At 32.1% G+C, this 24,687-nt stretch overlaps 1 protein-coding gene across 1 annotated transcript in view; it reads left to right on the forward strand.

The window, feature by feature from the left end:
• The window catches only part of sh3bp5a (SH3-domain binding protein 5a (BTK-associated)), a 40,778-nt gene extending 16,380 nt beyond the window's left edge, over positions 1-24,398 (forward strand). Inside the window, exons 4-9 of the mRNA XM_073822371.1 lie at positions 9,169-9,333; positions 9,467-9,597; positions 14,597-14,639; positions 17,330-17,549; positions 20,464-20,796; positions 23,605-24,398. Coding sequence (XP_073678472.1) covers positions 9,169-9,333; positions 9,467-9,597; positions 14,597-14,639; positions 17,330-17,549; positions 20,464-20,796; positions 23,605-23,798 — 1,086 coding nt within the window. The 3' untranslated portion in view covers positions 23,799-24,398. The remainder of the gene's footprint in view (positions 1-9,168; positions 9,334-9,466; positions 9,598-14,596; positions 14,640-17,329; positions 17,550-20,463; positions 20,797-23,604) is intronic.
• The last annotated feature ends 289 nt before the right edge of the window (positions 24,399-24,687 follow it).

The following is a 24,687-nucleotide window of genomic DNA, read 5'->3' on the forward strand; positions in this document are numbered from 1 at the left end:
TACTCTCTGCTCCACCCAAAGGCCATTAGAGCAGATGGAAAACAGCCGTCTTTGTCTCATTTTGAATGAGGTTGTGGAATTCCACTGGTTTGTAATGGATGCTGGGAGATTTACACTGTAGCTTGTGCATGATAGACATATATGCCATATATGCATGGAGGAACCTAAATAACAGACAGTGTGATCATGCTAAAACCAGCAGGAGGAAGTTTGTAGATTATTTAGAGAATACTTCTGCATTTTAGTGAATGCTAATAAAAACATGGGGAAGTTTTCTGCGCTTAATGGAGAGTTATTGTGTCCACTGAGTGGCCACTGAGTCCACTGAGTTTCCTCCGTTTCTTCAGGTGGATAAACTCGCTTTGATAGTTGAAGAAGTGGGTCAGGGTTTTTAGTAGGTCAGACAGAGTTTAGGGTGTGCCGAGGTGATTCTGCATCTTCAGATGCTGCTGCTAAACTCATTAAATATTAATTCAACGCGATTTCAGCGAACACCACTCATGAAAAAAACATCGGCCTCATGTCTAACCGAGTTTGGGAAAGAAATAGGTCAGCAAGGAGAAAAAATCTGATGCTTTTGCCGCCTGTCAAAAACATTTGACAGGCTCCATCTTCAGTCCAGACAGAGAGAACTTATCAAGTGTGTGCGAACAGACAGGCGGATGAAGGAGTGTGTGTAATCCTGACCTTAAAATCTCTACGGCAAGTGAGAATCTTCACTGACGTAACTCTAATCAGTCATTATAGTGTTTAAAGAGCACAGCTTCACCTCACCTTGACCCTGTGACTAAAAGTGTCTAAAGGCTTGTGCAAACTAAGAAACTGTAGCTCGAGGAGACACATGGTAATTTAAAGTAGCTAAACATCAGTGAAGATACCTAACCTCATGTACTAACAAAATAGTCGCTAATGGAAATGATGGTAAAACAGATGAAAAAATCCCACAGATGCACATTTGCACATCTTTCCAGAACAGACAGGAAAAACCCTTGAAACCCCACAGAAACCCCCTTTTTTAAAAAAGGAATTAATTTGATTATATGGCACTGAGAACCAGATTATATCATTTGTTTAATAAATTAGATCAGTAACTAACTGAAAACAAAGAGGACCATATTTAAAGTAACAGCATCAAACTAATCAAAAATATATATACAGTGCTGCTCAAAAAGATTTTTTATGCTTTTCAAAGAAGACTTTTCTGCTCATCATGGCTGTGTTTATTTGATTAAAAATACTGAAAAAACTGTAATATTGTGAAATGTTAATGCAATTTCAAATAGTGGTTTTCTATTTTAATATACTTTAAAATGTCATTTATTTCTGTGATCTAAAGCTAAATTTTCAGCATCATTACTCCAGTATTCAGTGTCACATGATCCTTCAGAAATCATTCTTGTATGCTGATTTATTATCAGTGTTTGAAATATTTGGGGTTTTTTTGGAACCGGTGATACTTTTGTCAGGATTCTTTGCTGAATAAAACGTTAAAAAGAACATTTATTTAAAATAGATAAAATAGAATAAACTTTTGTAACAATAAACACCTTGTTTAAAGTTTGGGGTCAGCATTTTTTTTTCTTTCTCTCTTTGAAAGAAATTAATACTTTTATTTAGCAAGGATGTGTTAAATTGATAAAAAGTGATAGTAAAGACTTATTATTATATTTTGAATAAATGCTGTTCTTTTTAACTTTTTATTCATCAAAGAATCCTGAAAAAAATATTGCAGGTTCCAAAAAAATATTAAGCAGCACAACTGTTTCCAATATTGGTAATAAAAGAAATAAATCAGTATATTAGAATGATTTCTGAAGGATCATGTGACACTGAAGACTGGAGTAATGGCTGCTGAAAATTCAGCTTTGATCACAGGAATAAATTATATTTTAAAGTATACTAAAATAAAAACTATTATTTTGAATTGCAATAATATTTAATAATATTACCTTTTTTCTGTATTTTTGATCAAATAAATGTAACTTTTATTAGCATAAGAGACTTAAAAAAAACATTCTTTTTTCCAGCAAGGAATAAATGGATCAAAAGTGACAGTATATACATTTAAAGTAACTAAAGGATTTCTATTTAATAAATGCTTTTGCTTTGAACTTTCTATTTATTAAAGAATCCTGAAAAATAAAATGTATCACAGTTTTCATAAAAATACTCAGCAGCACAACTGTTTTCAAAATTGATAATAATCAGAAATGTTTAAGCAGCAAATCAGCATATTAGAATGATTTCTGAAGGATCATGTGACACTGAAGACTGGAGTAATGAATGCTGACAATTCAGCTTTGATCACAGAAATAAATTACATTTTACTATATATTCACATAGTAACAGTAATTTTAAATTGTAATAACACTTCACATTTTTACCGTTTAAACAGTATTTCTGATCAAATGCATGCAGCCTTGGTGAGCAGAAATGTCTTCTTTGAGAAGCATTAAAAACAGACTCCTTCAGTGCCTAGGAGTTTTAGGGTCTTTAGGCGCACAGGTCATCATGAGTTAAATAACAACAGTGACGGCTTTATGCCCGTCTTTTCTCCAGACCCTGCCAGACCCACACTGTAGCTCTTTGTGATGGAGCAGCTCACTCAAAATAACACTATTGTGAGTGACACACAATGACTGGTTGACATATGAGGAGAAATGCATCATCTCTCATCATCTATATAGTGTAGGAAGCAGTTCTGCATTATTTTGTGGTCATGTGGTGCACAATTGCCTGCAGATTGAGTCATGTGTTTTTAATAGCCAATATTTATAGAGCAGTTTTGACTAGGGATGCACCGAATGTTCGGCAACCGAAAATAAAAAGTGTTCAGCCGAATAAGCGAAAAGGCAGAATAAATTATACAGAACAATGATGTGACGCGATCAAATAGAGGCGCGCACTAATGCAGCAAACATGTTGGCAGTGTGGAAGCATTTAAAACGGTCAGAGAAAGATGCAAAAATCATTACAAGCACCGACAGCGAGAGACTGTTTAGAACCGTATCGCATGTCTTTTATGAGAAGAGAAAGGGCTGGTTGTTGCTGGTTACTGTATGGTGACTGAAATCAAGAATGGCCTTAAACCATTAGTAAATAAACTACAGAACGTTATGTTGTCTAATACATGCACCAATTGTATTTATTCAGACAGCGCTGCACGAGCTCCTTAGCCAGGGTTCAAAGTCCAAAGCACCAAGAAAATCTGTGTGATGAGAATCATTCATAAATCTGCTGCTGTCAGCAAAAAAGAGTACTGAGGTCTTCTTGTGGGTTTCCACCAAAATAAAAGTCAACATTCATAAACGTTAGTATTGTAATTTTACGGTTGTTCTGTAAAATAAAATAAGGAAGTAAAAATAATGATAACCATCTCCTTTACTCAGCTAGGCTGCATTTATTTGGACATTAATAAAACACACTTCCCTTCAGGAAGGTTTTTTTTTTAAAAATTTCCAAAGAATATTATTTTACTAACTTATTAATTTAAAGTTAAATTGTGCTTTGTTGGTGGCCTATAATGTGTACTAGAATGTTAAAAATGTTCAGTGTTAAGTAAATATTTTTAAATAGTTGTTTTGGATTTTTTTTTTTTTTTTTTTTTAAGCAAGACATAACTGTAAAAAGCACATTTTGGCTATTTAATTTATGCAATGGTGAAAAAAATGGCAAAATACATGGGAGAAAAAAAACACAAAACATTTTTTAGGCCTAGTATTTAATTTTGTTCAGCTTCAGACAATTTTCATTTCGGTGCATCCCTAGTTTTTACAATGGCTGATATAAAGAATATAATAATGTACACTACACTTCAAAAATGTCAGTAAGATTTTTGTTTTTGAAAGAAATTGATACCTTCATTCAGAAAGGATGCATTAAATTGCTCAAAAGTGACAGTAAAGACATTTATAATGTAACAAAAGATTTCTATTTCAAATAAATGTTGCACTTTTGCATATTCTATTCATCAGAGATTCCTAAAAAAAATTAAGATGTATCACAGTTTCCACAAAGAATATTGTGCAGCACAACTGTTTTCACCACTGATAATAATCAGAAATGTTTCTTGAGCAGCAAGTCGTCATATTAGAATGACTTCTGAAGGATCATGTGACACTGAAGACTGGAATAATGATGCAGAAATCACAGAAATAAATAACATTTTTAAATATATTCACATGGAAAACAGTTACTTTAAATTACAATAATATTTCATAATATTACTGATTTTACTTTATTTGTAATCAAATAAATGCAGCCTTCACTCTTCAAAATAAAGGTGCTTTAAAAGGTTTGTCACAGCAATGCCATAGAAGTACCATTTTTGTTTCCACAAAGAACCATTCAGTCAAAGGTTCTTTAAAGAACCATCTCTTTCTTACCTTTTTATAATCTGAAGAACCTTCTTTTGCCACAAAGAACATTTTGTGAAACAGAAAGGTTCTTCAGATGTTAAAGGTTCTTAATGGAACCATTTAAACACAAAATGTTCTTCTATGGCATTACAAAGCACCTTTATTTTTAAGAGTGTTGGTGAGCAGAAGAGACTTCTTTCAATTTCAACTTCTTTCAAACATTAAAAAAATCGTACAGATTCCAAACTTTTGAAAGGTTGCACACAAATATAATACAGTTTATTAAAACAAATCAGAAATGCAAATATGAGCCTGGCTAATGTCTGAGTCTATTACTAGTGTTGATTCAGAGTTCAGTGTTGTGCCCACGCAGGCATACCGTTCGCAGTGGGCTAAATGCAGCTTTTGTTTACTGCAGTGCATGCATTGTTTAATCATCTTGAATGGTCAGATCTGAACAATGCTTAGAAAGGTCAGTTGTGGACACGTTTGCCGTGACACATTACCTAATGCGCTCATGAACTCGAGGAAACCAAGTGTGCCCTTCATCTCAGCGGTGCGGCGTGACGTCTGTGTGTGAGTCATCCGTCTGCAGAAGTGCACTACATCTTTCTCAACACTTCTCTCCACCTGTGCACTTCAGATGAGGTCTGTGTATACATAATCAGGACAGAAATGTATTCATCTGTGCCAAACAGAAACACGGTGACATTTAGACAGCACTGACAAAGTTACTGACTCCACTGTGATTTCTGATGGACTATGACAGATACAGAAAGCAAGCAAGCAAGCAATAAAGACATTATGTGTGTATTAGCTAAGTTTAAGCCAAGTTTTCAATCTCATGTCATGACAGTAAAGTGGGTAAACTTTTGCATGGTATAAGCAAAGATAGAAGAAATTACCTGCAATGGCAAAAAAAAAAAAAACAGTTTAATATTTTTTGCCTTGTTTTCCAATGCAAATATGTACAAAACTATAAAAAAAAAAAGTTTTGTTTTCTGAAATATATATCAGAATTATGCTTAAGTAAAATATTTGCAAATGGGTTCAAAAAATAAACTTAAGTAAAATCTAGATTGTTTTTCTGACTCTACTGGCAGATTTTTTTTAATTTTTTTTTTTTACTTAAAATGCATTTCTCCTTCTCAAGTTAATGTATTTTGATTGAGGATAGTTTAGATATTTGTATTGGACACACAGTAATGCATACTTATAAATGCAAAAAAATTACAATTCTGACAACTTCACAGCTCAAATAATACATTAATAAAACACATGCAACAGAATTTAGAGATTTACAAGCGCTAAAGAAAAGCACATCGTGCTTTTAAATAATATTTTAGGTTCTTTACTATAAACACAGTTTTTGTTTGGTTTGAGTTTAATCTGAGTTTAAACTGTTTTGTTTAAACTAAACTCATCTGTGATTAACTTGCATTGACCGTTAAACATTTCTTCAAAATCTGAAGGTTGCTGAGTTTGTGGGTTAAAGTATAAAAATAAGAAGTAACTCATCTTGTGAGTGATGCAATGGAGTCAAATTGAGCTTTTTGAAAGCTTCCTGTCCAGGCTTCACTGTAAAAAAGGACAGTGAATTTAACGGTTAAAAACTGTAAAAATGCTACGGTAAAAACCTGTGAGATGGTTAACGGTAAGTTCCCCTTCTACATACGGTGAAAAACTGTGTTGGACATTGCATTTAATTTTTACGGTAGTATACCGTTTTTGGAAGTGAAAAAGAATTTACAGTGAATAACCGTAAATTGACATTCCCAGAATTCCCTGTACTTCATTTTTTTATTTGATGTTTTTTTTTTTTTGTTGAAATAACTTTTTCATCTTAGGTTTTTTCTTGGCAGTTTTTTACATTAGGGTTGTATGTTACATCTAATGTTGTTAAATTAATGTTTTTTGCATTATTACCATGATGGTGTTTAGTGTTTATGTGAATGACACTGTGCATCTTCTATATATGTTATTATTTAAAACCTCCGTGCGATGGGCTTTGGTTCATCATGTGATGTTGTCGTCACCACCTGCTTTTGGTGGTTATCATTTTGTATTACAAAGGTACAAAACAGATTTCAGTACTTCAAAAAAGTTGGTACATTACCATTATATGAGTTACGGTTTTTAGTATGAAATTACGGTATTTACCTGTAAATTTAAGTGAAAACCTTAAAATGTAAAACATTGCTACCGTATTTTTCACGGTAAAATTCTGGCAACCACAGCTGCCAGTTTTTTACCGTAAATTTTACGGATTTATTTTTTTACAGTGTTTCTTTATGAATGCCTTGATAGAATATAGATATGAATTATGTAAAAGGGGTTGTCTCTAAATGAGAAGCTCAGCGAGACAGAGACCGTGGCAGTCACATGACCAATTAAAGCTGAGCGGCTAATGTTAATCTGGCTAATCTGTCAGCACTGATGGGAATCACAGGGATTTAATGTCATTTCAGTCTCAGACGAGACTGAGGAATGTGACATCACTGTCATCCATTTAGAGGATACGCATAGTACACAGATGTGGCATACTTAGAATACGTCCGGTTTATATTGACACGCAAGAATGATTAGGAGAACCTGATTGGCTGAGAACGTTTGATTTGAATGAACCAATTAGAGCGTAAATTTCATGGCTGAACTATTCTATTATTTAGCTTTTCAATAAGTTAAGGTGTTTTTTTATATTTTATTTAATTTTATACTTATTTTAAGTAATGGAAATGTCACTAATAATGTTTCATGTTAAGAGAAAAATAAGTAAGGTCCAATTAGTTACTGTTAGTTGGTCTGACTATCAATGAGCAATACATTTGTTACACAATTTAATATGTTTGTTATAGTTTTTTAATACTTAGAATTCATTGTTAGTTGTTATTAGGTGTTAGTTGATATTTTGTGATCTGTTTTTATTTTTATGATTATTTTGTATAATTTAGATTTTTTATGTTTATATAGTTCTGAAATAAAACAAGTTGACTTTTTATGTTATTTAATTGTAGTTTTTATTTTATATCAAGTAATATTTTTTTTTATGTTTTTAGTTTTCATTTTAAAACATTACCCATTTTAGTCAAAAAGCTGAGAAATATACAGTCACTCAAATCCCACTGTAATTCTTTCTTCATAAGTAGAATCTTCCCAGCAGAATTTCTCACATTGTATTACATGGCACCTTTATGTCGTACATTTGCGTCATTAATACTGTATTTTGAATTTATTTAAATTTTTGTATTTTCTATTTTTTAAATTTTTTTTAATATATGTTTTAGTTTTTTATATATTTTAAAATTTTATTTTCAGTTGCTGCATCAGCATCACTAATAATGTTGTAATCATTGAGGGAAAACAGAATTAACAAAAATCTAACATTTGTTACAGAATTTGGTATCACTCTTATAGATTTTATTAATATTTTGAGTTTTTTTTTTTTTTTTTTTCAAAAATTTTGTATTTTACTAATTTTTGTAAATAATTTTGAGGTGTGTTTTTGGAATTTTTATTAGTGTTTTTGTTTTTTTAAAACATGTCTATATAGTTCTTATTCATTTTTATTTTAGTTTTAGTACTAAAGTATGGAAGCCCGTTTCCACCACTGAATAAAAAATAAAAAAGGTAATTGCGACTTATCTCCCAATTCAGACTTTTTTTTCTTGGAATTGTGAGTTTATATCTCGCAATTCTGACTTTTTTCTAAGAACTGTGAGATATAAACTCCCAATTTCGAGTTATAAAGTCAGAATTGCTAGATAAAAAGTCAGAATTGCAGAATATAAACTCATAATTGCAAGAAATAAACTTTTTTTTTCTTGCAATTGTGAGTTTGTATCTCACAATACTGACTTTTTTCTCGCAATTTTGAGTTTGTATCTGACTTTGTTCTCAGAATTGTGAGATATAAACTTGCAATTGCGAGTTAGAAAGTCCACTTCTGGGGAGAAAAAAAGACTTCAGAGAATTGCAAGTTTATATCTCACAATTCTGACTTAACTCACAATTGTGAGTTTATATCACTTAATTTTTCAGAATTGAGATTTTATATCTTGCAATTCTGACTTTATAACTTGCAATTCTGACTTTTTATCTCACAATTCTGACTCTTTTCCTGCAGTTTCCATGTTTATATCGTGCAATTCTGACTTTATAACTCACAATTGTAAGTTTATATCTCACAAATCTGAGAAATAAAGTCAGAATTGTAAGATAACAAGTTGCAATAACTTTTTGTCTTTTATTCAGTGGCAGAAACAGGCTTCCATAGTAAAGAAATTATGCCTTGGCAACTAGCTGAAATAAAACAAGTTATGTTATTTTATTTCAGTAAATTTTTTAAGTAATATTTTTATGTTTTTAGTATTCATTTTAAAAAGTTACCAATCTTAGTCAACAACCTGAGAAATATAAAGTCACTTTAATCACACTAATTCTTTCTTCATAAGTAGAAACTTCCCAGCAGAATGTCTCACATTACAGTAGATGGCACTTTTATGTGGTAAATTTGCGTCATTATTATGAGCGAATGAGTGATTATTGACAGTGGCTGTTTACTACTGTATCCTGGTAACACTAAGGAAGCTTCATCATCGCTTATGTAACATCCTAACATGTGCTCGCTTGCAACTGACAGCGATGCATACTCTACATACATATGAAGAATATGAGCAGCTCGCTGAAGGCAGTTTCTGCTGAGAGACATGCATCATATATTAATCTGCAAATTACACCAGATTGCATTGTGAGTCGTACCACTTTCAAAAGTTTGGAAAGCATCCTCAATCTCTTTTGTTTTCTCTTTCAGGCTCAGGTTGAAGCTCAGAGAGCCACGCAGGAGTATCAGCGAGCCATCGAGATCCTCCGGGCCGCAAAGGAAACCATTGCGCTGGCTGAGGAGCGTTTGCTAGAGGAGGACAGCCGGCAGTTTGACTCGGCCTGGCAGGAGATGCTCAACCACGCCACCCAGAGGGTGAGAGAGACAAGACAACTGAAAAGAAACAAGGCCATGAAGCCACACAGTCATTTAGCTATAGACCAGTATGCTGTTGTGTTCTATGCTTTGTAGTTAATCTTGTCTGAATTGCTCTGATTGGCTGTTCCAGGTGATGGAGGCGGAGCAAAGCAGGACACGCAGTGAAATCGAGCACAGAGAAACAGCGGCCAAATATAACGCCGCTATCAGCCACATGAGACAACTAGAGAAGAAACTCAAACGCACTATCAACAAGTCCAGGTCAGACGACATAAGTCAATCAGGGTTTCCGCGGGGTCTTAAAAAGTCTAAAATTTAAAAATCAAAATTTTAGGCCTTAAAAAGTCTTAAATTCGCTGTTCTAGGTCTTAAATAATTTTACACAGGTCTTATTTTTCCGATGTCCATGTAACGCTACCTCTAATGCTCATTTAAATTCTCTTTTTGTTGTTTCCGTGGTGTTGTAGTTCTTTATTTCACTATTCCAAATATAATTTGCTGTATTTAAACTACAAATGAGACCAGCATGCAATAGCCAATCAGCTTTCTGTTATTGGCGCGAGTCTCTCTCGGATTGTACCGCAGAAGTAAAATGGATTTAACTTTTTAGCTATGGGGAAGTGCAAGTTTAGCGATACTTAGCTTGAAAAAAACTGAATATAGGGCTTGGCTAAGGCCAGTTGCTAACAACTAGATTTTTTTCTCCCTCTGTGGAAGTTACTGCGTCTTCAGAATCGCAGTAGCAGAATACAGGTCAAACTACCTTTTTCTGTATATAATGTTATCAATAATAATAAGATATATAAGTTAGGTCGAGCTAGCTGACCGCCAGCATTTGAGATACTTTTAAAATGTTTTTTTTTTTTACTTGCCCGACCGAACAAACCGCCTGATTAAAACTGAAGTGACAAAAACAACTAGTGAAGCATCCAAAGGCAATAAAGATTCATATTTTAATACATTAAACGTAAACAGAAATTGATAATGGATAGTGTATTTCTGGTCTATTTGTGACATACTTTAAAACAAATGAATGTAACAGCACTCTAAAGAAACACACTGAGGTAAACATTTAAAATGTAAAGTTTATTTATAACATGACACTGTTCAGTAATATACCAAGTGAGCTTTTTGCTAAAAATTCTCACAATTACAAATGTTACATTAATTTTAGCTCAATAAAAAAGTAGTTAGTCAAGTAGTTACTTACTTATTAGACAATATGCAACATTAGCAGAAGCATTCTCCTAGCAACGTTCTGCTATGATTCAGCGTTTTGCTCGAAACAGTTGAAATAACTCGCTCATGAAGTGACTTACCGCCACCTGCTGGTAGTTTAGTGTGTTTAAAAGTATGCCTCCACACCCAACATTTCTAATGTATATATTTATAAATCAATAAATGTATTTAAAACATTAATCTCACTTTTAATTTTGCAGTGTAAATTATGTAATCTCACTGCTAACAGCCATTTAGAATTTATTGATAAATTCATAAAATAAATTTCAAAGGTAATGCATACATTTCAAAAGTTAAAAAAAAAGGCATTTATAAAGGTAAATCAAATATGCAGATTTACGATGTAAAAGCTAATTTTTTTTTTTACATCAGATATTTCTAGTGGTACTTTTATGGGGATATTTTGTGTGGAATAGTATCTGCTGATATGAAAAGTTCACTGTATATCGTAGTAATAAATTTAATTTATGACAGCCGTGAAATTGCGTTTACTTTTTACATTAAACACATTAAATATTACATATATGCATGTAATATAATATCTATTTCCATTACAGGTTTCGGTCTTAAATCTCATATAAGGTGGTATTAAAAAGGTCTTAAAAAGTCTTAAATTTCACTTGTTCATATCTGCAGAAACCCTGGTCAATGTTTTTGTTACACCATGCAGAATCTACAAAATGTATTTTTTTTTTTTACCACAATAAGAGATCATACAAAATCCATGTTATTGTTTTTTTAATACTGAACTGAATAAGACATTTCGCATAAACCACAAGAGATAATAAATCACTGAATTTATAAAAATGACCCTGTTCAAAAGTTTACATACTCTTGATTCTTAATACTGTTGTTGTTACCTGAATGATCCACAGCTGTGTTTTTTGTTTAGTGATAGTTGTTCATGAGTCCCTTGTTTGTCCTGAACAGTTAAACTGCCTGCTGTTCTTCAGAAAAATCCTTCAGGTCCTACAGATTCTTTGGTTTTTCAGCATTTTTGTGTATTTGAATCTTTAATCACATCTTCATTCTGGCTCTTAAAGCATTGTTTTTCCTTCTGAAGCATCAGTGAGTGTTTGAACCTTCTGTAATAGTTGCATGTGAGTCCCTTAGTTGTCTCAAAATCATACAATCATTGTTGGGAAGAGTTCAAATATGCAAAAATGCTGAAAGACCAAAACATTAATGGGACCTGAAGGATTTTTCTGAAGAACAGCAGGCAGTTTAACTGTTCAGGACAAACAAGGGACTCATGAACAACTATCACTAAACAAAAAACACAGCTGTGGATCATTCAGGTAACAACACAGTGTTAAAGGTGCCATAGAATGCATTGAGAGAATATTTTAAATAGTTCTCTGATATCTACATAGAAGGTATATGGCATGGGAAAGGGCAAATAATCTCCAGAAATGGTTTTACAGCTCCATTTACAACCTAGGATTTGTCCCTAGAATGAAATGCTCTGTTATTGCCTTATTTGGAACGTTCATGAATATTAATGAGCTCTGCTCTGATTGGCTGTTTCACAGAGCTGCTCATCTCTATAGCTGGCACATGGATAAAAATATATATTTAATTAGGAGCTCTAGCCGCTTTTAATATACGGTTAGTTGAATCTGCCGTTTTGAATCGCCGATATTTTAATGTGACTACTGTGATCGCATGTGCTCCGTGTAAAGTTATAATGCAGAGGGAGTGCTTACTTACCACACAAGTTGAGCTGCTCCTCAGTGATTCTCAAGATCTGTAAATAATTCGCCATCATCAGCGCATTCATCTCTCTGTTTATGTGGTAAGTGATATCTTTTGTACTGCAATGTAACAGGCTAGCGCTAGCATTAAGCTAACCGTGTCTCTTCAGTGGCTCGCCTTGTCTTACTGATGTACTGACGTTACCGATGATTGGGTGATGCAAATGTTGGAGGCGTAACTATTAACGATCCCAGGGCTATTGCATAATAGTCAGTGTTATGTTGGAATTGGCCTATTTTTTGGTGGTCTTTTGAAAACACTAGATTTATTTAAGAAGGAGGAAACGATGGTGTTTGAGACTCATGGTATGTCATGTCCATGTACTGAACTGTTATTATTTAACTAGGCCAAGGTAAACACAGTTTTCCATTCTATGGCACCTTTAAGAATCAAGCATAAGTAAACTTTTGAAAAGGGTCATTTTTATAAATTGAACTATTATTTTCTCTTGTGGACTATATGTAAACATCTTTTATGTGAAATATCTTATTCAGTTCAGTACTAAATAAAAAAACATGCATTTTGTATGATCCCTCTTATTTTGGGTAAATAATTCACATTTTGCAGATTTTGCAAAGTATGTAAACTTCTGACTTCCACTGTATATACCATTCAATAGTTTGGGGTCTGTAAGATTTTTTTTAAAGAAATTAATATTTATAGATTTAGTAAGGATGCATTAAATTGATTGAAAGTGACAGTAAAGACATTTATAATGTTAAAAGAATCCTGAAAAATAAAATGCATCAATCTCCACAAAAATACTGGGCAGCACAGCTGTTTTCAACATTGATAATAATCAGAAATGTTTCTTGAGCAGCAAATCAGCATATTAGAATGATTTCTAAAGGATCATGTGACACTGAAGACTAGAGTTATAATGCTAAAAATTCATCTTTGATCACATAAATTAATTACATTTTACTATATATTTACGTAGAAGTGGATATTTAAAACTGTAAAAATAATTCACAAATTTTACTGTATTTTTGATCAAATAAATGTAGTCTTGGTGAGCAAGATGCTTTTTAAAAATCTTACCAACACCAAACTTTTGAACAGTAGTGTATTTGAATTTAAATTATATTTTTCATTCTGTTTGATGTCAAAACTGTTAACTGAAAGAGAATATTTACAGATAATTTACTTACTCCCTTGTCATCCAAGATCTTCATGTGGTTTCTTTCTTCAGTCATAAAGAATCCAAAATGCAGTTTTAATGCAGCTTCAAAGGGCTCTAAATGATCCCAGCCGAGGAAGAAGAGTCTTATCTAGTGAAACGATCAGTTATTTTCTAAAATAAAATTACAATTTATGTACTTTTCAACCTCAAATTTTCGTCTTGTCTAGCTCTGTGGTTCAAGACAGTTAGGGTATGTCGAAAAACTCCTCCAACTTCAAAATCGCCCTACATCACTATTTTATCTGTTTTGTAAAGGCTGTTTGATCTTCTTTGCACGTTCACTTTGTAAACACTGGGTCGGTACTTCTGCAGCGTTGCAGGACAATTTTGGAGGAGAAAATGAGACAGGAGTTTTTCGATATACCCTAACTGTCTTGAACTGGAATACACAGAGCTTCCACAGAGCTAGACAAGACAAGTATTTGAGGTTAAAAAGTATATAAATTGTCAATTTTTTTGTTAGAAAATAATGACCGTTTCGCTAGATAAGACTCTTCTTCCTCGGCTGGGATCGTTGGAAATGTCATTGAAGCTACATTTTGGAAGTTCAAAATCAGGGCACCATAGAAGTCCACTATATGGAGAGAAATCCTGAAAATTTTCCCTCCAAAAACATAAGAAAGAAAGACATGAATCTTGGATGACAAGGAGGTGAGTACATTATCTGTACATTTTTGTTCTGGAAGTGAACTTCTTTAAAATCTTGCTGGAACAAGTTCTGCAAAGACAGATTCTGTAGGGTTTGCATCATGACAATTCATTTCAAACATGACAATATTTGCAAATAAAATCATTTTTCCTTCAGATTCCATGCTCTAATGGAAATGACTAAAAATCTTTCAGCAGAGCTGTGTGTGAGAATGAAAATGTCTTGTTTTGTCGGCCCCACCTCGGGCCTCTGCTCTCTGCTCTCTGCTGTGCTGTGTGTTGGTGGTTGTGGATGGGAGTGTAGTTCAGTGTGACGCGTCTCAAATGGGTTCCAGATGTGTTTCTGCTGATGGAATGTGCCGGTCCTCTTGTTGCTATGGAAACCGGCTCTGACACTCGCCCTGCTCTAATCTTTCTCTCTCTCTCCCTCTGTAGGCCGTACTTTGAATTAAAGGCGAAGTATTATCTACAGCTCGAGGTATGCCAGTTTTTGTTTTGCACAAAAGAATATTTGCCAAAATCAAAGAAATAAAAAATATTTTATCTGAAGAAAATAAAGGCCTGTTGTAAAACCTTAAATAAAATATTGTTTTTTAAAATATTAATATTTTTAATTTAGTTAAATTGCAATTTTGTTTGCATTATTACAGTATTTTTTGTGCAAAATGTTGATGTTTTTAAATAATTTTCTTATGGTATTTTTAACTATTATTTTTAAAATACTTAAATTAAATGCAAAATAAATAATATTAATGATATTACTATTTTAGATTTTTTTTAATTATATTTAAATATATTAGATAAAAATCATAAATGTCAAAATATATTTGTATATTTTATGAAAATACAATGAGAATCGCTTTTAAGAATATTACAATTATTTAAAAATAATAATAATTAAATTCATCCAGCCACATTACATCCAATTTGTTATGAGTAATTTTTGTATATAATATAATAATATTTCAAATAAATGTAAATATAATTTAAAAATATTTTTTATTAAATATATTTTGTTAACACTGTATGTTTTAATATATTTTATATTTGATTAGAAAATACAGTATGTAATACACTAATGAGAATCTTGAGAATGTTTCATTCCAAAACCAAGGAAATAAATAACATTTTATCCAAAGAAAATGAAGGCCAGTTTTGAAGCCATTAATATTTTATAAAATAATATTTTATTGAATCCGAATTTAGTTGCAATGATTAATGCATTATAGTATTTTTTTTACTAAATTGATGTTGATGTTTATGAATCATTGCATTACAGTATTTTTATATTATTTTTATTTATTTTTTTCAATTAAAAGTGAATATAATTTCATATTTTAGAAATACTTCTAAAATTAATAATAATTGAAATATTATCGAGAATTTTTTTATATATATATTTATAGAAATACAATACATAATACAGTAATGAGAATCACCTTTAAGAATAATGGAATTACTAAATTAATAAATAAATAAACAAACAAACCATCCAGACCAATCACATTCAATTTGTAAAGAGCAATTTTTGTATTATTTTAAAATAAGATTTCAATTAAATGTAAATATAATTAAAATAATATTTTACAAAGATTTTTAAAAAGTATATTTAAATATATTGAAAATATTTTGTTAATATTTAACATCTTAATATATTTTATGTTTAAAAAATACTACTACATAATAGTACACTAAATGATATAGTACACTATTAATAAATAATAAATAATTACATTAACCATCCAGACACATTAAATCCAATTTGTAATGAGTAAATTTGTATTATTTAAAAACAAATATTTCAAATAGATGTAAATACAATACAAAAAGTATATTTAAAAATATTACAAATATTTTGTTAACACTGCGTTTTAATATATTTTATATTTTATTAAAAAATACAGTATGTAATATACTAACAAGAATCTTAATAATGTTTTATCCCAAAATCATGGAAATAAATAATATTAAATCTGAGGCCAGTTTTAAAACCATTAAGATTTTTTATAAAATAATATTTTATTGAATCTAAATTTAGTTGCAACGATTAATGCATTATAGTATTTGTTGTACTGAATTTATGTTGATGTTTATAAATCATTGTATTAGAGTATTTTTATATTATTTTTTTTAAATATTTCAATTAAAAGTAAATATAATTTCATATTTTAGAAATACTTCTAAAATTACACTGAAATATTATTGAGAAAATTAATGTTTTATATATATATATATATATATATATATATATATATATAAATAAAAACGTTACAATACAGTAATAAGAATCACCTTTAAGAATAATGGAATTAATAAATTAATAAATAAACAAACAAACAGACAATCCAGACCAATTACATACAATTTGTAATGAGCAATTTGTGTACTATTTTGAAATAATATTTGACAAATCATTTTTAAAAGTATATTTAAATATATTAAAAATATTTTGTTAATATTTTACGTTTTAATATATTTTATATTTAAAAACGAATAAGAATCTCAGGAGAAACACCATTAAAAATGAGTAATTACATGTAAACATGTAATGGTAATTATAAACAAACAAACAAATAAATAAAAAATCCAGGCAAATTACAATAATGAGAATTTGGGGGAAAATTTGTCTAATTTGTCATGCAAATAATCTGAATTGTCCTAAAGTAGCCTTCATATTCTTTAGTCAAAATGTGTTTTTTTTTTATTCTATGGCCATTTATAGATTAATTGCGATTATTCGCATCCAAAAGAAAAGTTTTTGTTTACATAATATATGTGTGTACTGTGTATATTTATTATGCATTTAGAAATACACACATATGCATGTAGATATTTAAGAAAAATATGTTGTTTATATATTAAAATATTTATATACAGTATAATACCATTTATATAAATATAAATATATACACATAAATAAATATTTTCAAAATATATACTGTTCCGTGTGTGTATTTATATATACATAATAAATAAACACAGTATATATTATGTAAAAAAAATCTGGATGCGATTAATCACGATTAATCATTTAGCAGCACAATTTTTTCTTTTAATTTCAAAAATATATATATTTTTTATAAGCACAAACCAACATGTAGATTTGATCCAATTTTGATTTAAAAAATGTGTGACCTGTTCTCCACTTGTCCTTGTCCTCCTATCCAGCAACTGAAGCGACGAGTTGATGAGCGTCAGACTAAACTCACCCAGGCCAAAGCCGAGTACCGAACCGCCCTTCGCAACCTGGAGACCATCTCAGACGAGATCCACGCACGGCGCCGCCTGTCTGCCATGGGGCCCCGGGGCCGAGGGGTGGGCGCTGAAGATGACGGGAGCGCCAGCGATGACATTGCCAACTTCAAAATGGAGTCTGACGGCATTTCGAGTAAGTGAGATCACACATTAATGCCAAGACAGATTTGATTGTAATTCAGCGTGAACGTCTCTCAGTTTGGTTTAGCTTCAGCTCTGCCTGCTTTAGATCAGAGAGACGGCCGTAAACAAGCTTTGAGCTAATACAGTGGAACAAAAAATGATTATGAATTTATGAATTTAATTCATCAGATAAAAAATATATGTGACCCTGGACCACAAAACCAGTTTTAAGTAACACGGGTATATTTGTAGCAATAGCCAAAAATACATTGTATGGGTCAATATTATTGTATAATCACATTTTTCTATTTTTTAGGGTATTAAGTAAAGGTCATGTTCCATGAAGATATTTTGTAAATTTCCTACCGTAAATATATCAAAACTTAATTTTTGATTAGTAATATGCATGGCTAAGTATTTCATTTGGACAACTTTAAAGGCGATTTTCTCAATATTTTGATTATTTTTTTTACATCCTCAGATTGCAGATTTTCAAATAGTTGTATCTCGGTCAAATATTGTCCTATCCTAACAAATAGAAAGCTTATTTATTCAGCTTTCAGATGATGTATAAATCTCAATTTCCAAAAATTGACCTTTACAAACTCATATTTACAAATAGGAAATGTTTTCGTTACATTTCAGGGCCGCTCTATGTGCCAAATCATATTCAGTATTGTTATGAAATCTTGTTTTTATAACCAATTGAACTTTAAACAGTTATTAAATAAAATCTGAGCAAACACTGATCTGACTTGAGCTAAATAATTAATCTACTTTATATTTGATGAAGTTTGCATCACTGATTCTGTTACTTTACTTTCAAATAAGGTTCAAATTTTAATGATTTGAAATTACTGTTATTTATTTGAATTTAAGGTGAAATATTATCAGCTCAAACTACATTTGTCCCAAAATCAATTTTATTTTAAATTATATTATATTATTTAAATATAATACTTATATTTTATAAGTATTTTATTTAATGAAAATTCAGTCTAGTTTTAAAGTAATTGTTTTTTGCATTGTTACTCATTATTTTCATGACCAATAAGAACTTATTTCATACATTTTTAATTTAATAAAAAAAAATTGTAATGAATGTATGTCATGGAAGTACTTGTTATATTGAATTTTATTAGCTGACTTAAGTATAAAAATCATTGTATTACAGTATTTGTTAAAATAGTTTAAAAATAATTCAATTAAATGCTGTTTTTTTATTTACATTCAAACAATATTGACATATAAAACATTAAAATTGATATTTTTAACTGAACTCGTTTCATAATTGTTGAACTTTACACAATTGAACAGAATCTGAAGCAGCACTGATCTAAATTGAGCTGAATAATGAAACTGCTCTCTTTTTAGAGCTAATTTAAAAAATAGAATTTGAATTAGTTTAATGTTTGATGAAGTTTGCATCACTGATTCTGTTATTTTACTTTGAATTAAAGTTCAAATTTTAATGATTTGAAATTTACTTTGAAATGAATTTACTTTAAATTACTGTTATTTATTTGAATTCAAAATGAAATATTATCAAGTCAATTTATATTTTATTTGAAATTATATTATATGATTTAAATATAACACTTACATTTTATATAACATATTTATATAATATAAAATTATATATGTATTTTTTTTTCAAGTATTTTATTTAAAGAGAATTAAAGCTATTTTTGCACTGTTACTCATTATTTTAATGACAAATAAGAACTTGTCTCAACCTTTTCATTACTGTAATCTGAATTAAATCATATTTTAATTTAATAATTAAAATTGCAATGGAGGTATTAGTTTGAAAATAATTCAATTAAATGTGGTTTTTCCTTTATATTTAAAGAACATTGACAAATAAAACATTAAAATTAATATTTTAAACAAAGAATATTGACAAATAAAACTTACAAAAATAAAAAAAATAAGAAAAATGAATCTTTTTAACTGATGAATTTGAATTATATAATGAAGTTTTTAAAAAAATCCTGTTTAAAGGGATGGTTCGGAGTAGAATTGACTTCATTGCTATGCACTCCGAAGCCCATCTAAATACCCCATCCGAAGTTTTTTTTGCCTTGGTCAAACATTTATGGAGATATTAGAGTTTTTCGAATTGCTTGTTACAGGAGTGAATGGTACATGTGATGTATCTCGTAAATTGCACCACTAAACGTGCAAGTAATCTTACCAAACTTGTACAGTAGTGTAAATAGGTTATGTACTCACAAAACACTGCATCAGAACATTTGTAAGTCCACCATGAGTGTTTTAAAAACACGTTTTACCCGAGAACTACTAGTCTCAGAAACTACAAGTCGACGTCACTTCCCTGGTTTGAAAAAAGCACGTAAAAGTCCTCCTACTACATCTGTGTGCATGTCAACTTGTAGGAGGACTTTTACGTGCTTTTTTCAAACCAGGGAAGTGACGTCGACGTGTCGCCATTTGTAGTTTTTGAGACTAGTAGGGATCGGCTAAAACGTGTTTTTAAAACACTCATGGTGGACTTACAAATGTTCTGATGCAGCGTTTTGTGAGTACATAACCTATTTACACTACTGTACAAGTTTGGTAAGATTACTTGCACGTTTAGTGGTGCAATTTACGAGATACATCACATGTACCATTCACTCCTGTAACAAGCAATTCGAAAAACTAATATTTCCATAAATGTTTGACTAAGGTAAAAAAAAACTGCGGATGGGGTATTTACATGGGCTTCGGAGTGCATAGCAATGAAGTCAATTCTACTCCGAACCATCCCTTTAATAATGTGAAGCTGCTTTGAAACATGTGTTTTTTAAAACTCTATAAAAATAAAGGGGTTTGACTTAAAATAAATACATTTGATTTGTCTTCAACAGGAATTGTTAACAGCATAAAGTTACTAAATGCATTCTGTGTTTGTTGTACAGTGATGTCAGTGAGTTTCGAGGACAGCTGTAAAGGCTCACCATCAGAGGACGACCCTGAGACGCAGTCCACCTGCAGCCTGAGCTCCACATCTGCTGCTCTAGACCTGCCCTGTCCGTACACCTCCTCCTCCTCCTCCTCATATCATCTGCTCTCTTCCTCCTGCCCATACCCTTCCTCTTCCTCTTCCTCTTCGCCGTCCCTCTCAGTCAGTCCTGACCTGCTCCAGCTGCCGGGCTCGGGGTCTCTGGAGGGTTTTGAGCAGGTGTCTCCGGTGTTGGGTCCTCGTAGTGAGTGCAGCGGAGCCTCGTCACCCGACTGTGAACAGGAAAGAGGTGAGAGCCAAAACACCTTCAACTATGATTACTGTATGGAGTAATAAAGTTACGGGCCAACTAGCAACTTAATTTTACTCATATCATGTGTTAAAGAAATATTCTGGGTTTGATACAAAATTAAGACTAATTGTGGCATAATGTTGATTTTCCACAAAAAATAATTAGGGCCCGAGCACCGATGGTGTGAGGACCCTATTGGATCTGCTTCGTTTATTATTATTATTATTATTATTATTATTCTTCTCCAAAATGAATCGCATTTTTGAGGGCTTAGACATACCCGAAAACTCATGAAACTTCGCACACACATCAGACCTGGCGAAAATTTACGTCTTATATGGGTTGCAGAAGTGGGTGTGGCAAAATGGCTCGATAGCGCCACCTTTACACGTTCCGCGGTGTGCGCTTTCAGTTGTGATTCACGTACATGCACGAAAATCGGTACACACATGTAGCTCACCAATACCTACAAAAAAGCCTCTTGGAGCAAAATTTGGCACCCAACAGGAAGTCGGTTATTTTTAATTTTCTTAGCAAAATTTGTGTAATTTTTGCCATTTTCAGGCGTCATACTTGAACGAACTCCTCCTAGAGATTTATTCGGATCAACGGCAAATTTGGTGAGTCTAATCTAAAGCCCTTTGTGACGTTAAATTGCGAAGATCTAGAGTTTTCATCGGAGGGCGTGTCCGTGGCGGCCTGGCAAATTTCGATGCTTCGCCATGAAAAAGGAAGTTGCTATAACTCAGGCATAAAATGCCCGATCTGCCCCAAACTTCACATGTGTGATAACACTCCTGACCTGATGACATCTACATGCCCATATTCAGTTTTACTCATAGCGCCACCTGCTGGCACCAGGAAGTGTCATGCTGTACTCTGCAACAAACTCCTCCAAAAGATTTAATCAGATCAACACCAAAATCGGTCAGTCTAATAAAAAGGCTTTAACGATGTTAAATTGTGAAGATCTTGAGTTTTCGTTGAAGGGTGTGTCCGTGGCGGCCTGGCAAATTTCGTGGTCTCGCCATGGATATAAAACTTGTTATAACTCAGCCATAAAATGTCCGATTTGCCTCAAACTTCACATGTTCGATAAGAGTCCTGGCCTGAACACATCTGAAGGCCAATATTCTATTATAATCACAGCGCCACCTGTTGGCAATAGGAAATTACTTGTAGCAAACTCCTCCTAGAGATTTAATGATATCAACATTATCTTCAGTCAGTCTGATCTAGAGGTCTTAGAGATGTTAAATTGCGAAGAACTTGAGTTTTCGTTAAAGGGCGTGTCCGTGGCGGCGTCACAAAGTTTGATGTTTCGCCATGGACATAGAAGTTGTTATAACTCAGCCATAAAATGTCCGATCTGCCTCAAACTTCACAGGTTTTGTAAGAGTCCTGGCCTGAAGACACCTAAAGGCCAATATTCAGATATTATCATAGCGCCACCTGTTGGCAGCAGGATATATCATATATTTCACTAACTCAAACATACCAAGGTCAATCTGCACCAAACTTTATATGTTTGATGAAAGTGCCAGCCTGAACACATCTACATGCCAATAATCAGTTATAGGCATAGCGCCACCAGCTGGAAGCAGGAAATTTGGCACATTTAAGTGACTTTGACATATTTCTCCTATTTTTACTGTATTAAAAGCATACTACCCACCATTTGCTGTGTTCCTAAAGCCACCGGTCGGCGGTGAGCCCGTGTGCGAGGGCCCGTTCATCGCTGCTTGCAGCTTTAATTTTACTTGATTTTAGTTAGGTAACACAGAATTAATTAAATTGTTAACACTTTATGCATTTATGAGATTATCACACTGTTTTTTGATGATCCAGAACCCAGAAAAATATAAACAAACAACTCAGAATTTAACATAAATAAAACATTGCATAGTGTCCAAATTTTATTAAATTAGAATTTAATTCATTATGCAATTATATGATTACTGTTTTTTTTTATCACACATATTTATTTAATCATAAACAAATCCAGAATCCAGAACAAACTTTTGTATAAAATTGTTAGACATGCTTTTGATTATTAAAATTTGATTAAACCATTCAAACGGAATCCAGAAAAAAAAACTCTATTACTATAAAAAAAAAACTATAAAAAAAACTTCAAACTTTAACTAAAATGAAATGAACATGGAAAGTATAAAATATAGAAACTATAAATATAAAATTAATTCAGAATATTAACTATAATACTAAATTAAATTATAATTTAAAAACCTACTCATGTTTTCTGTGTAAAGTTATGTAATTTTACAACTTTGTTCACATGACAATACACCGCAAACACTAACTGTAAAACAGATTTACTAATACACATTTTTTAAATAGAATTATAATATAATAATTGTTCCCTTTCATTTCCATTAGAAGGAGGGATGAGTAGAAGTAAAAAATTTTGTGGCAATTAACAGTATGCCAGAAATGCTGTGTAATGATTTCAATACGTTTTAAAGAATCAATTAAATTGTTAAAGCTTTATGCATTCATATGACTAACCCTGTTTTTGATGATACATTTCCATTTAATCATAAAGAAATACAGAATCCAGAAAAATTAAAACAACAACAATAAAAAAATATATAAATTCAGTTGATTAGATATGCTTTTGATTATTCAAATGTGATTAAACCATTCAAATTGAATGCAGAATAAAACATGCAATTTGGGGAACAAATTAAATGGAATATGAGAAAAAAATAAAACAGATTTCACAAGGCCCTACATTTGTTTAAATAAATCAACAGATTCTCATCAGTTCTTTGTGTTTTCTAACAGGTGAAAGGGCAGAAGGTGCAGAAGTTAAACCTGAACCTTCAACCAACATCAGAAGTCAGAAAAGCTCACACCTGGAGAAAAGCCTGCGCAGTTTATCTCTCCAGACCGCAGACGACGATAACAAGGACACAGACACTCATCCATTCACTGTGACCACAAACACAGCAGCAGTGCTGCTTCTCAACAGTGTTTAAACTCAAAAACCACCACCTGCTCCAACAAAACCTTCAGCACAAGGGCCAAAGGGGGGGCCCGTATCTGAGACGACAGTATGACGCGTCAAAGAAACCATTGTGAACCTATTATCATCTCAGTGTTAAGAAGAGCTCATCTCAGACTGGTTCGAACCCAGAAAAACCGTAAAGTATTATAACTGTCATGCAGACATCAGCTATGAAGTGAAGAGAACTATTGAACTTTTCATCATCACTGAGTGGATGTTCTTCATGTTTTCCTTAAACGTGTCGTAAATAGACACTTCGTATTTTCTGTCTTTTGCCTCGGCGTCTCACCAACTGTTTTAAAACCGACTCGACTGACCATGTAAATGAAGCTTACGACTGAAAATCGGTTAGTGTGACGCCAGCACTTGTTTTTCACTCCGTCGGCGTTTGTGCAATGGATTTTCTCTCATCTTACTCTGTTTTCCACTCATAACGTAAGGAGGGACTCATGTAGTTCAAAGCTATATATTTATACTCAACGTTTATCAAGTTATCATGATGTTATCCATGTGTTTTCATGCTATGAAGTTCTTATTTGTGTAATAAACAGATGCTCACAGCACAAGTGTATGATTTCACACAGAAAGACGTCTTTATTCCAAAACATGGTCTTGAAATCTTGGTCTCAAGATCTCACCAGACCTCTTAAAGAGGTCATCGGATGCAAAACTCACTTTTACGTGTTGTTTGAACATTAACGTGTGTTGTCAGTTTCTGTACACAACCACCCTACAATGATAAAAATCCACCCCGTGGTATTTTTTTAATCTTTAAAAGTAATATCCCCTTTTTAAAATCAGGTCATTCTCAGCTTGTTGTCGGTGTGACGGCACACAAGACAGAGGCCACTCCCTCGATA

This window comes from Garra rufa, chromosome 17, assembly GCF_049309525.1.
Source record: "Garra rufa chromosome 17, GarRuf1.0, whole genome shotgun sequence".
In the NCBI taxonomy this organism is placed as follows: domain Eukaryota; kingdom Metazoa; phylum Chordata; class Actinopteri; order Cypriniformes; family Cyprinidae; genus Garra; species Garra rufa.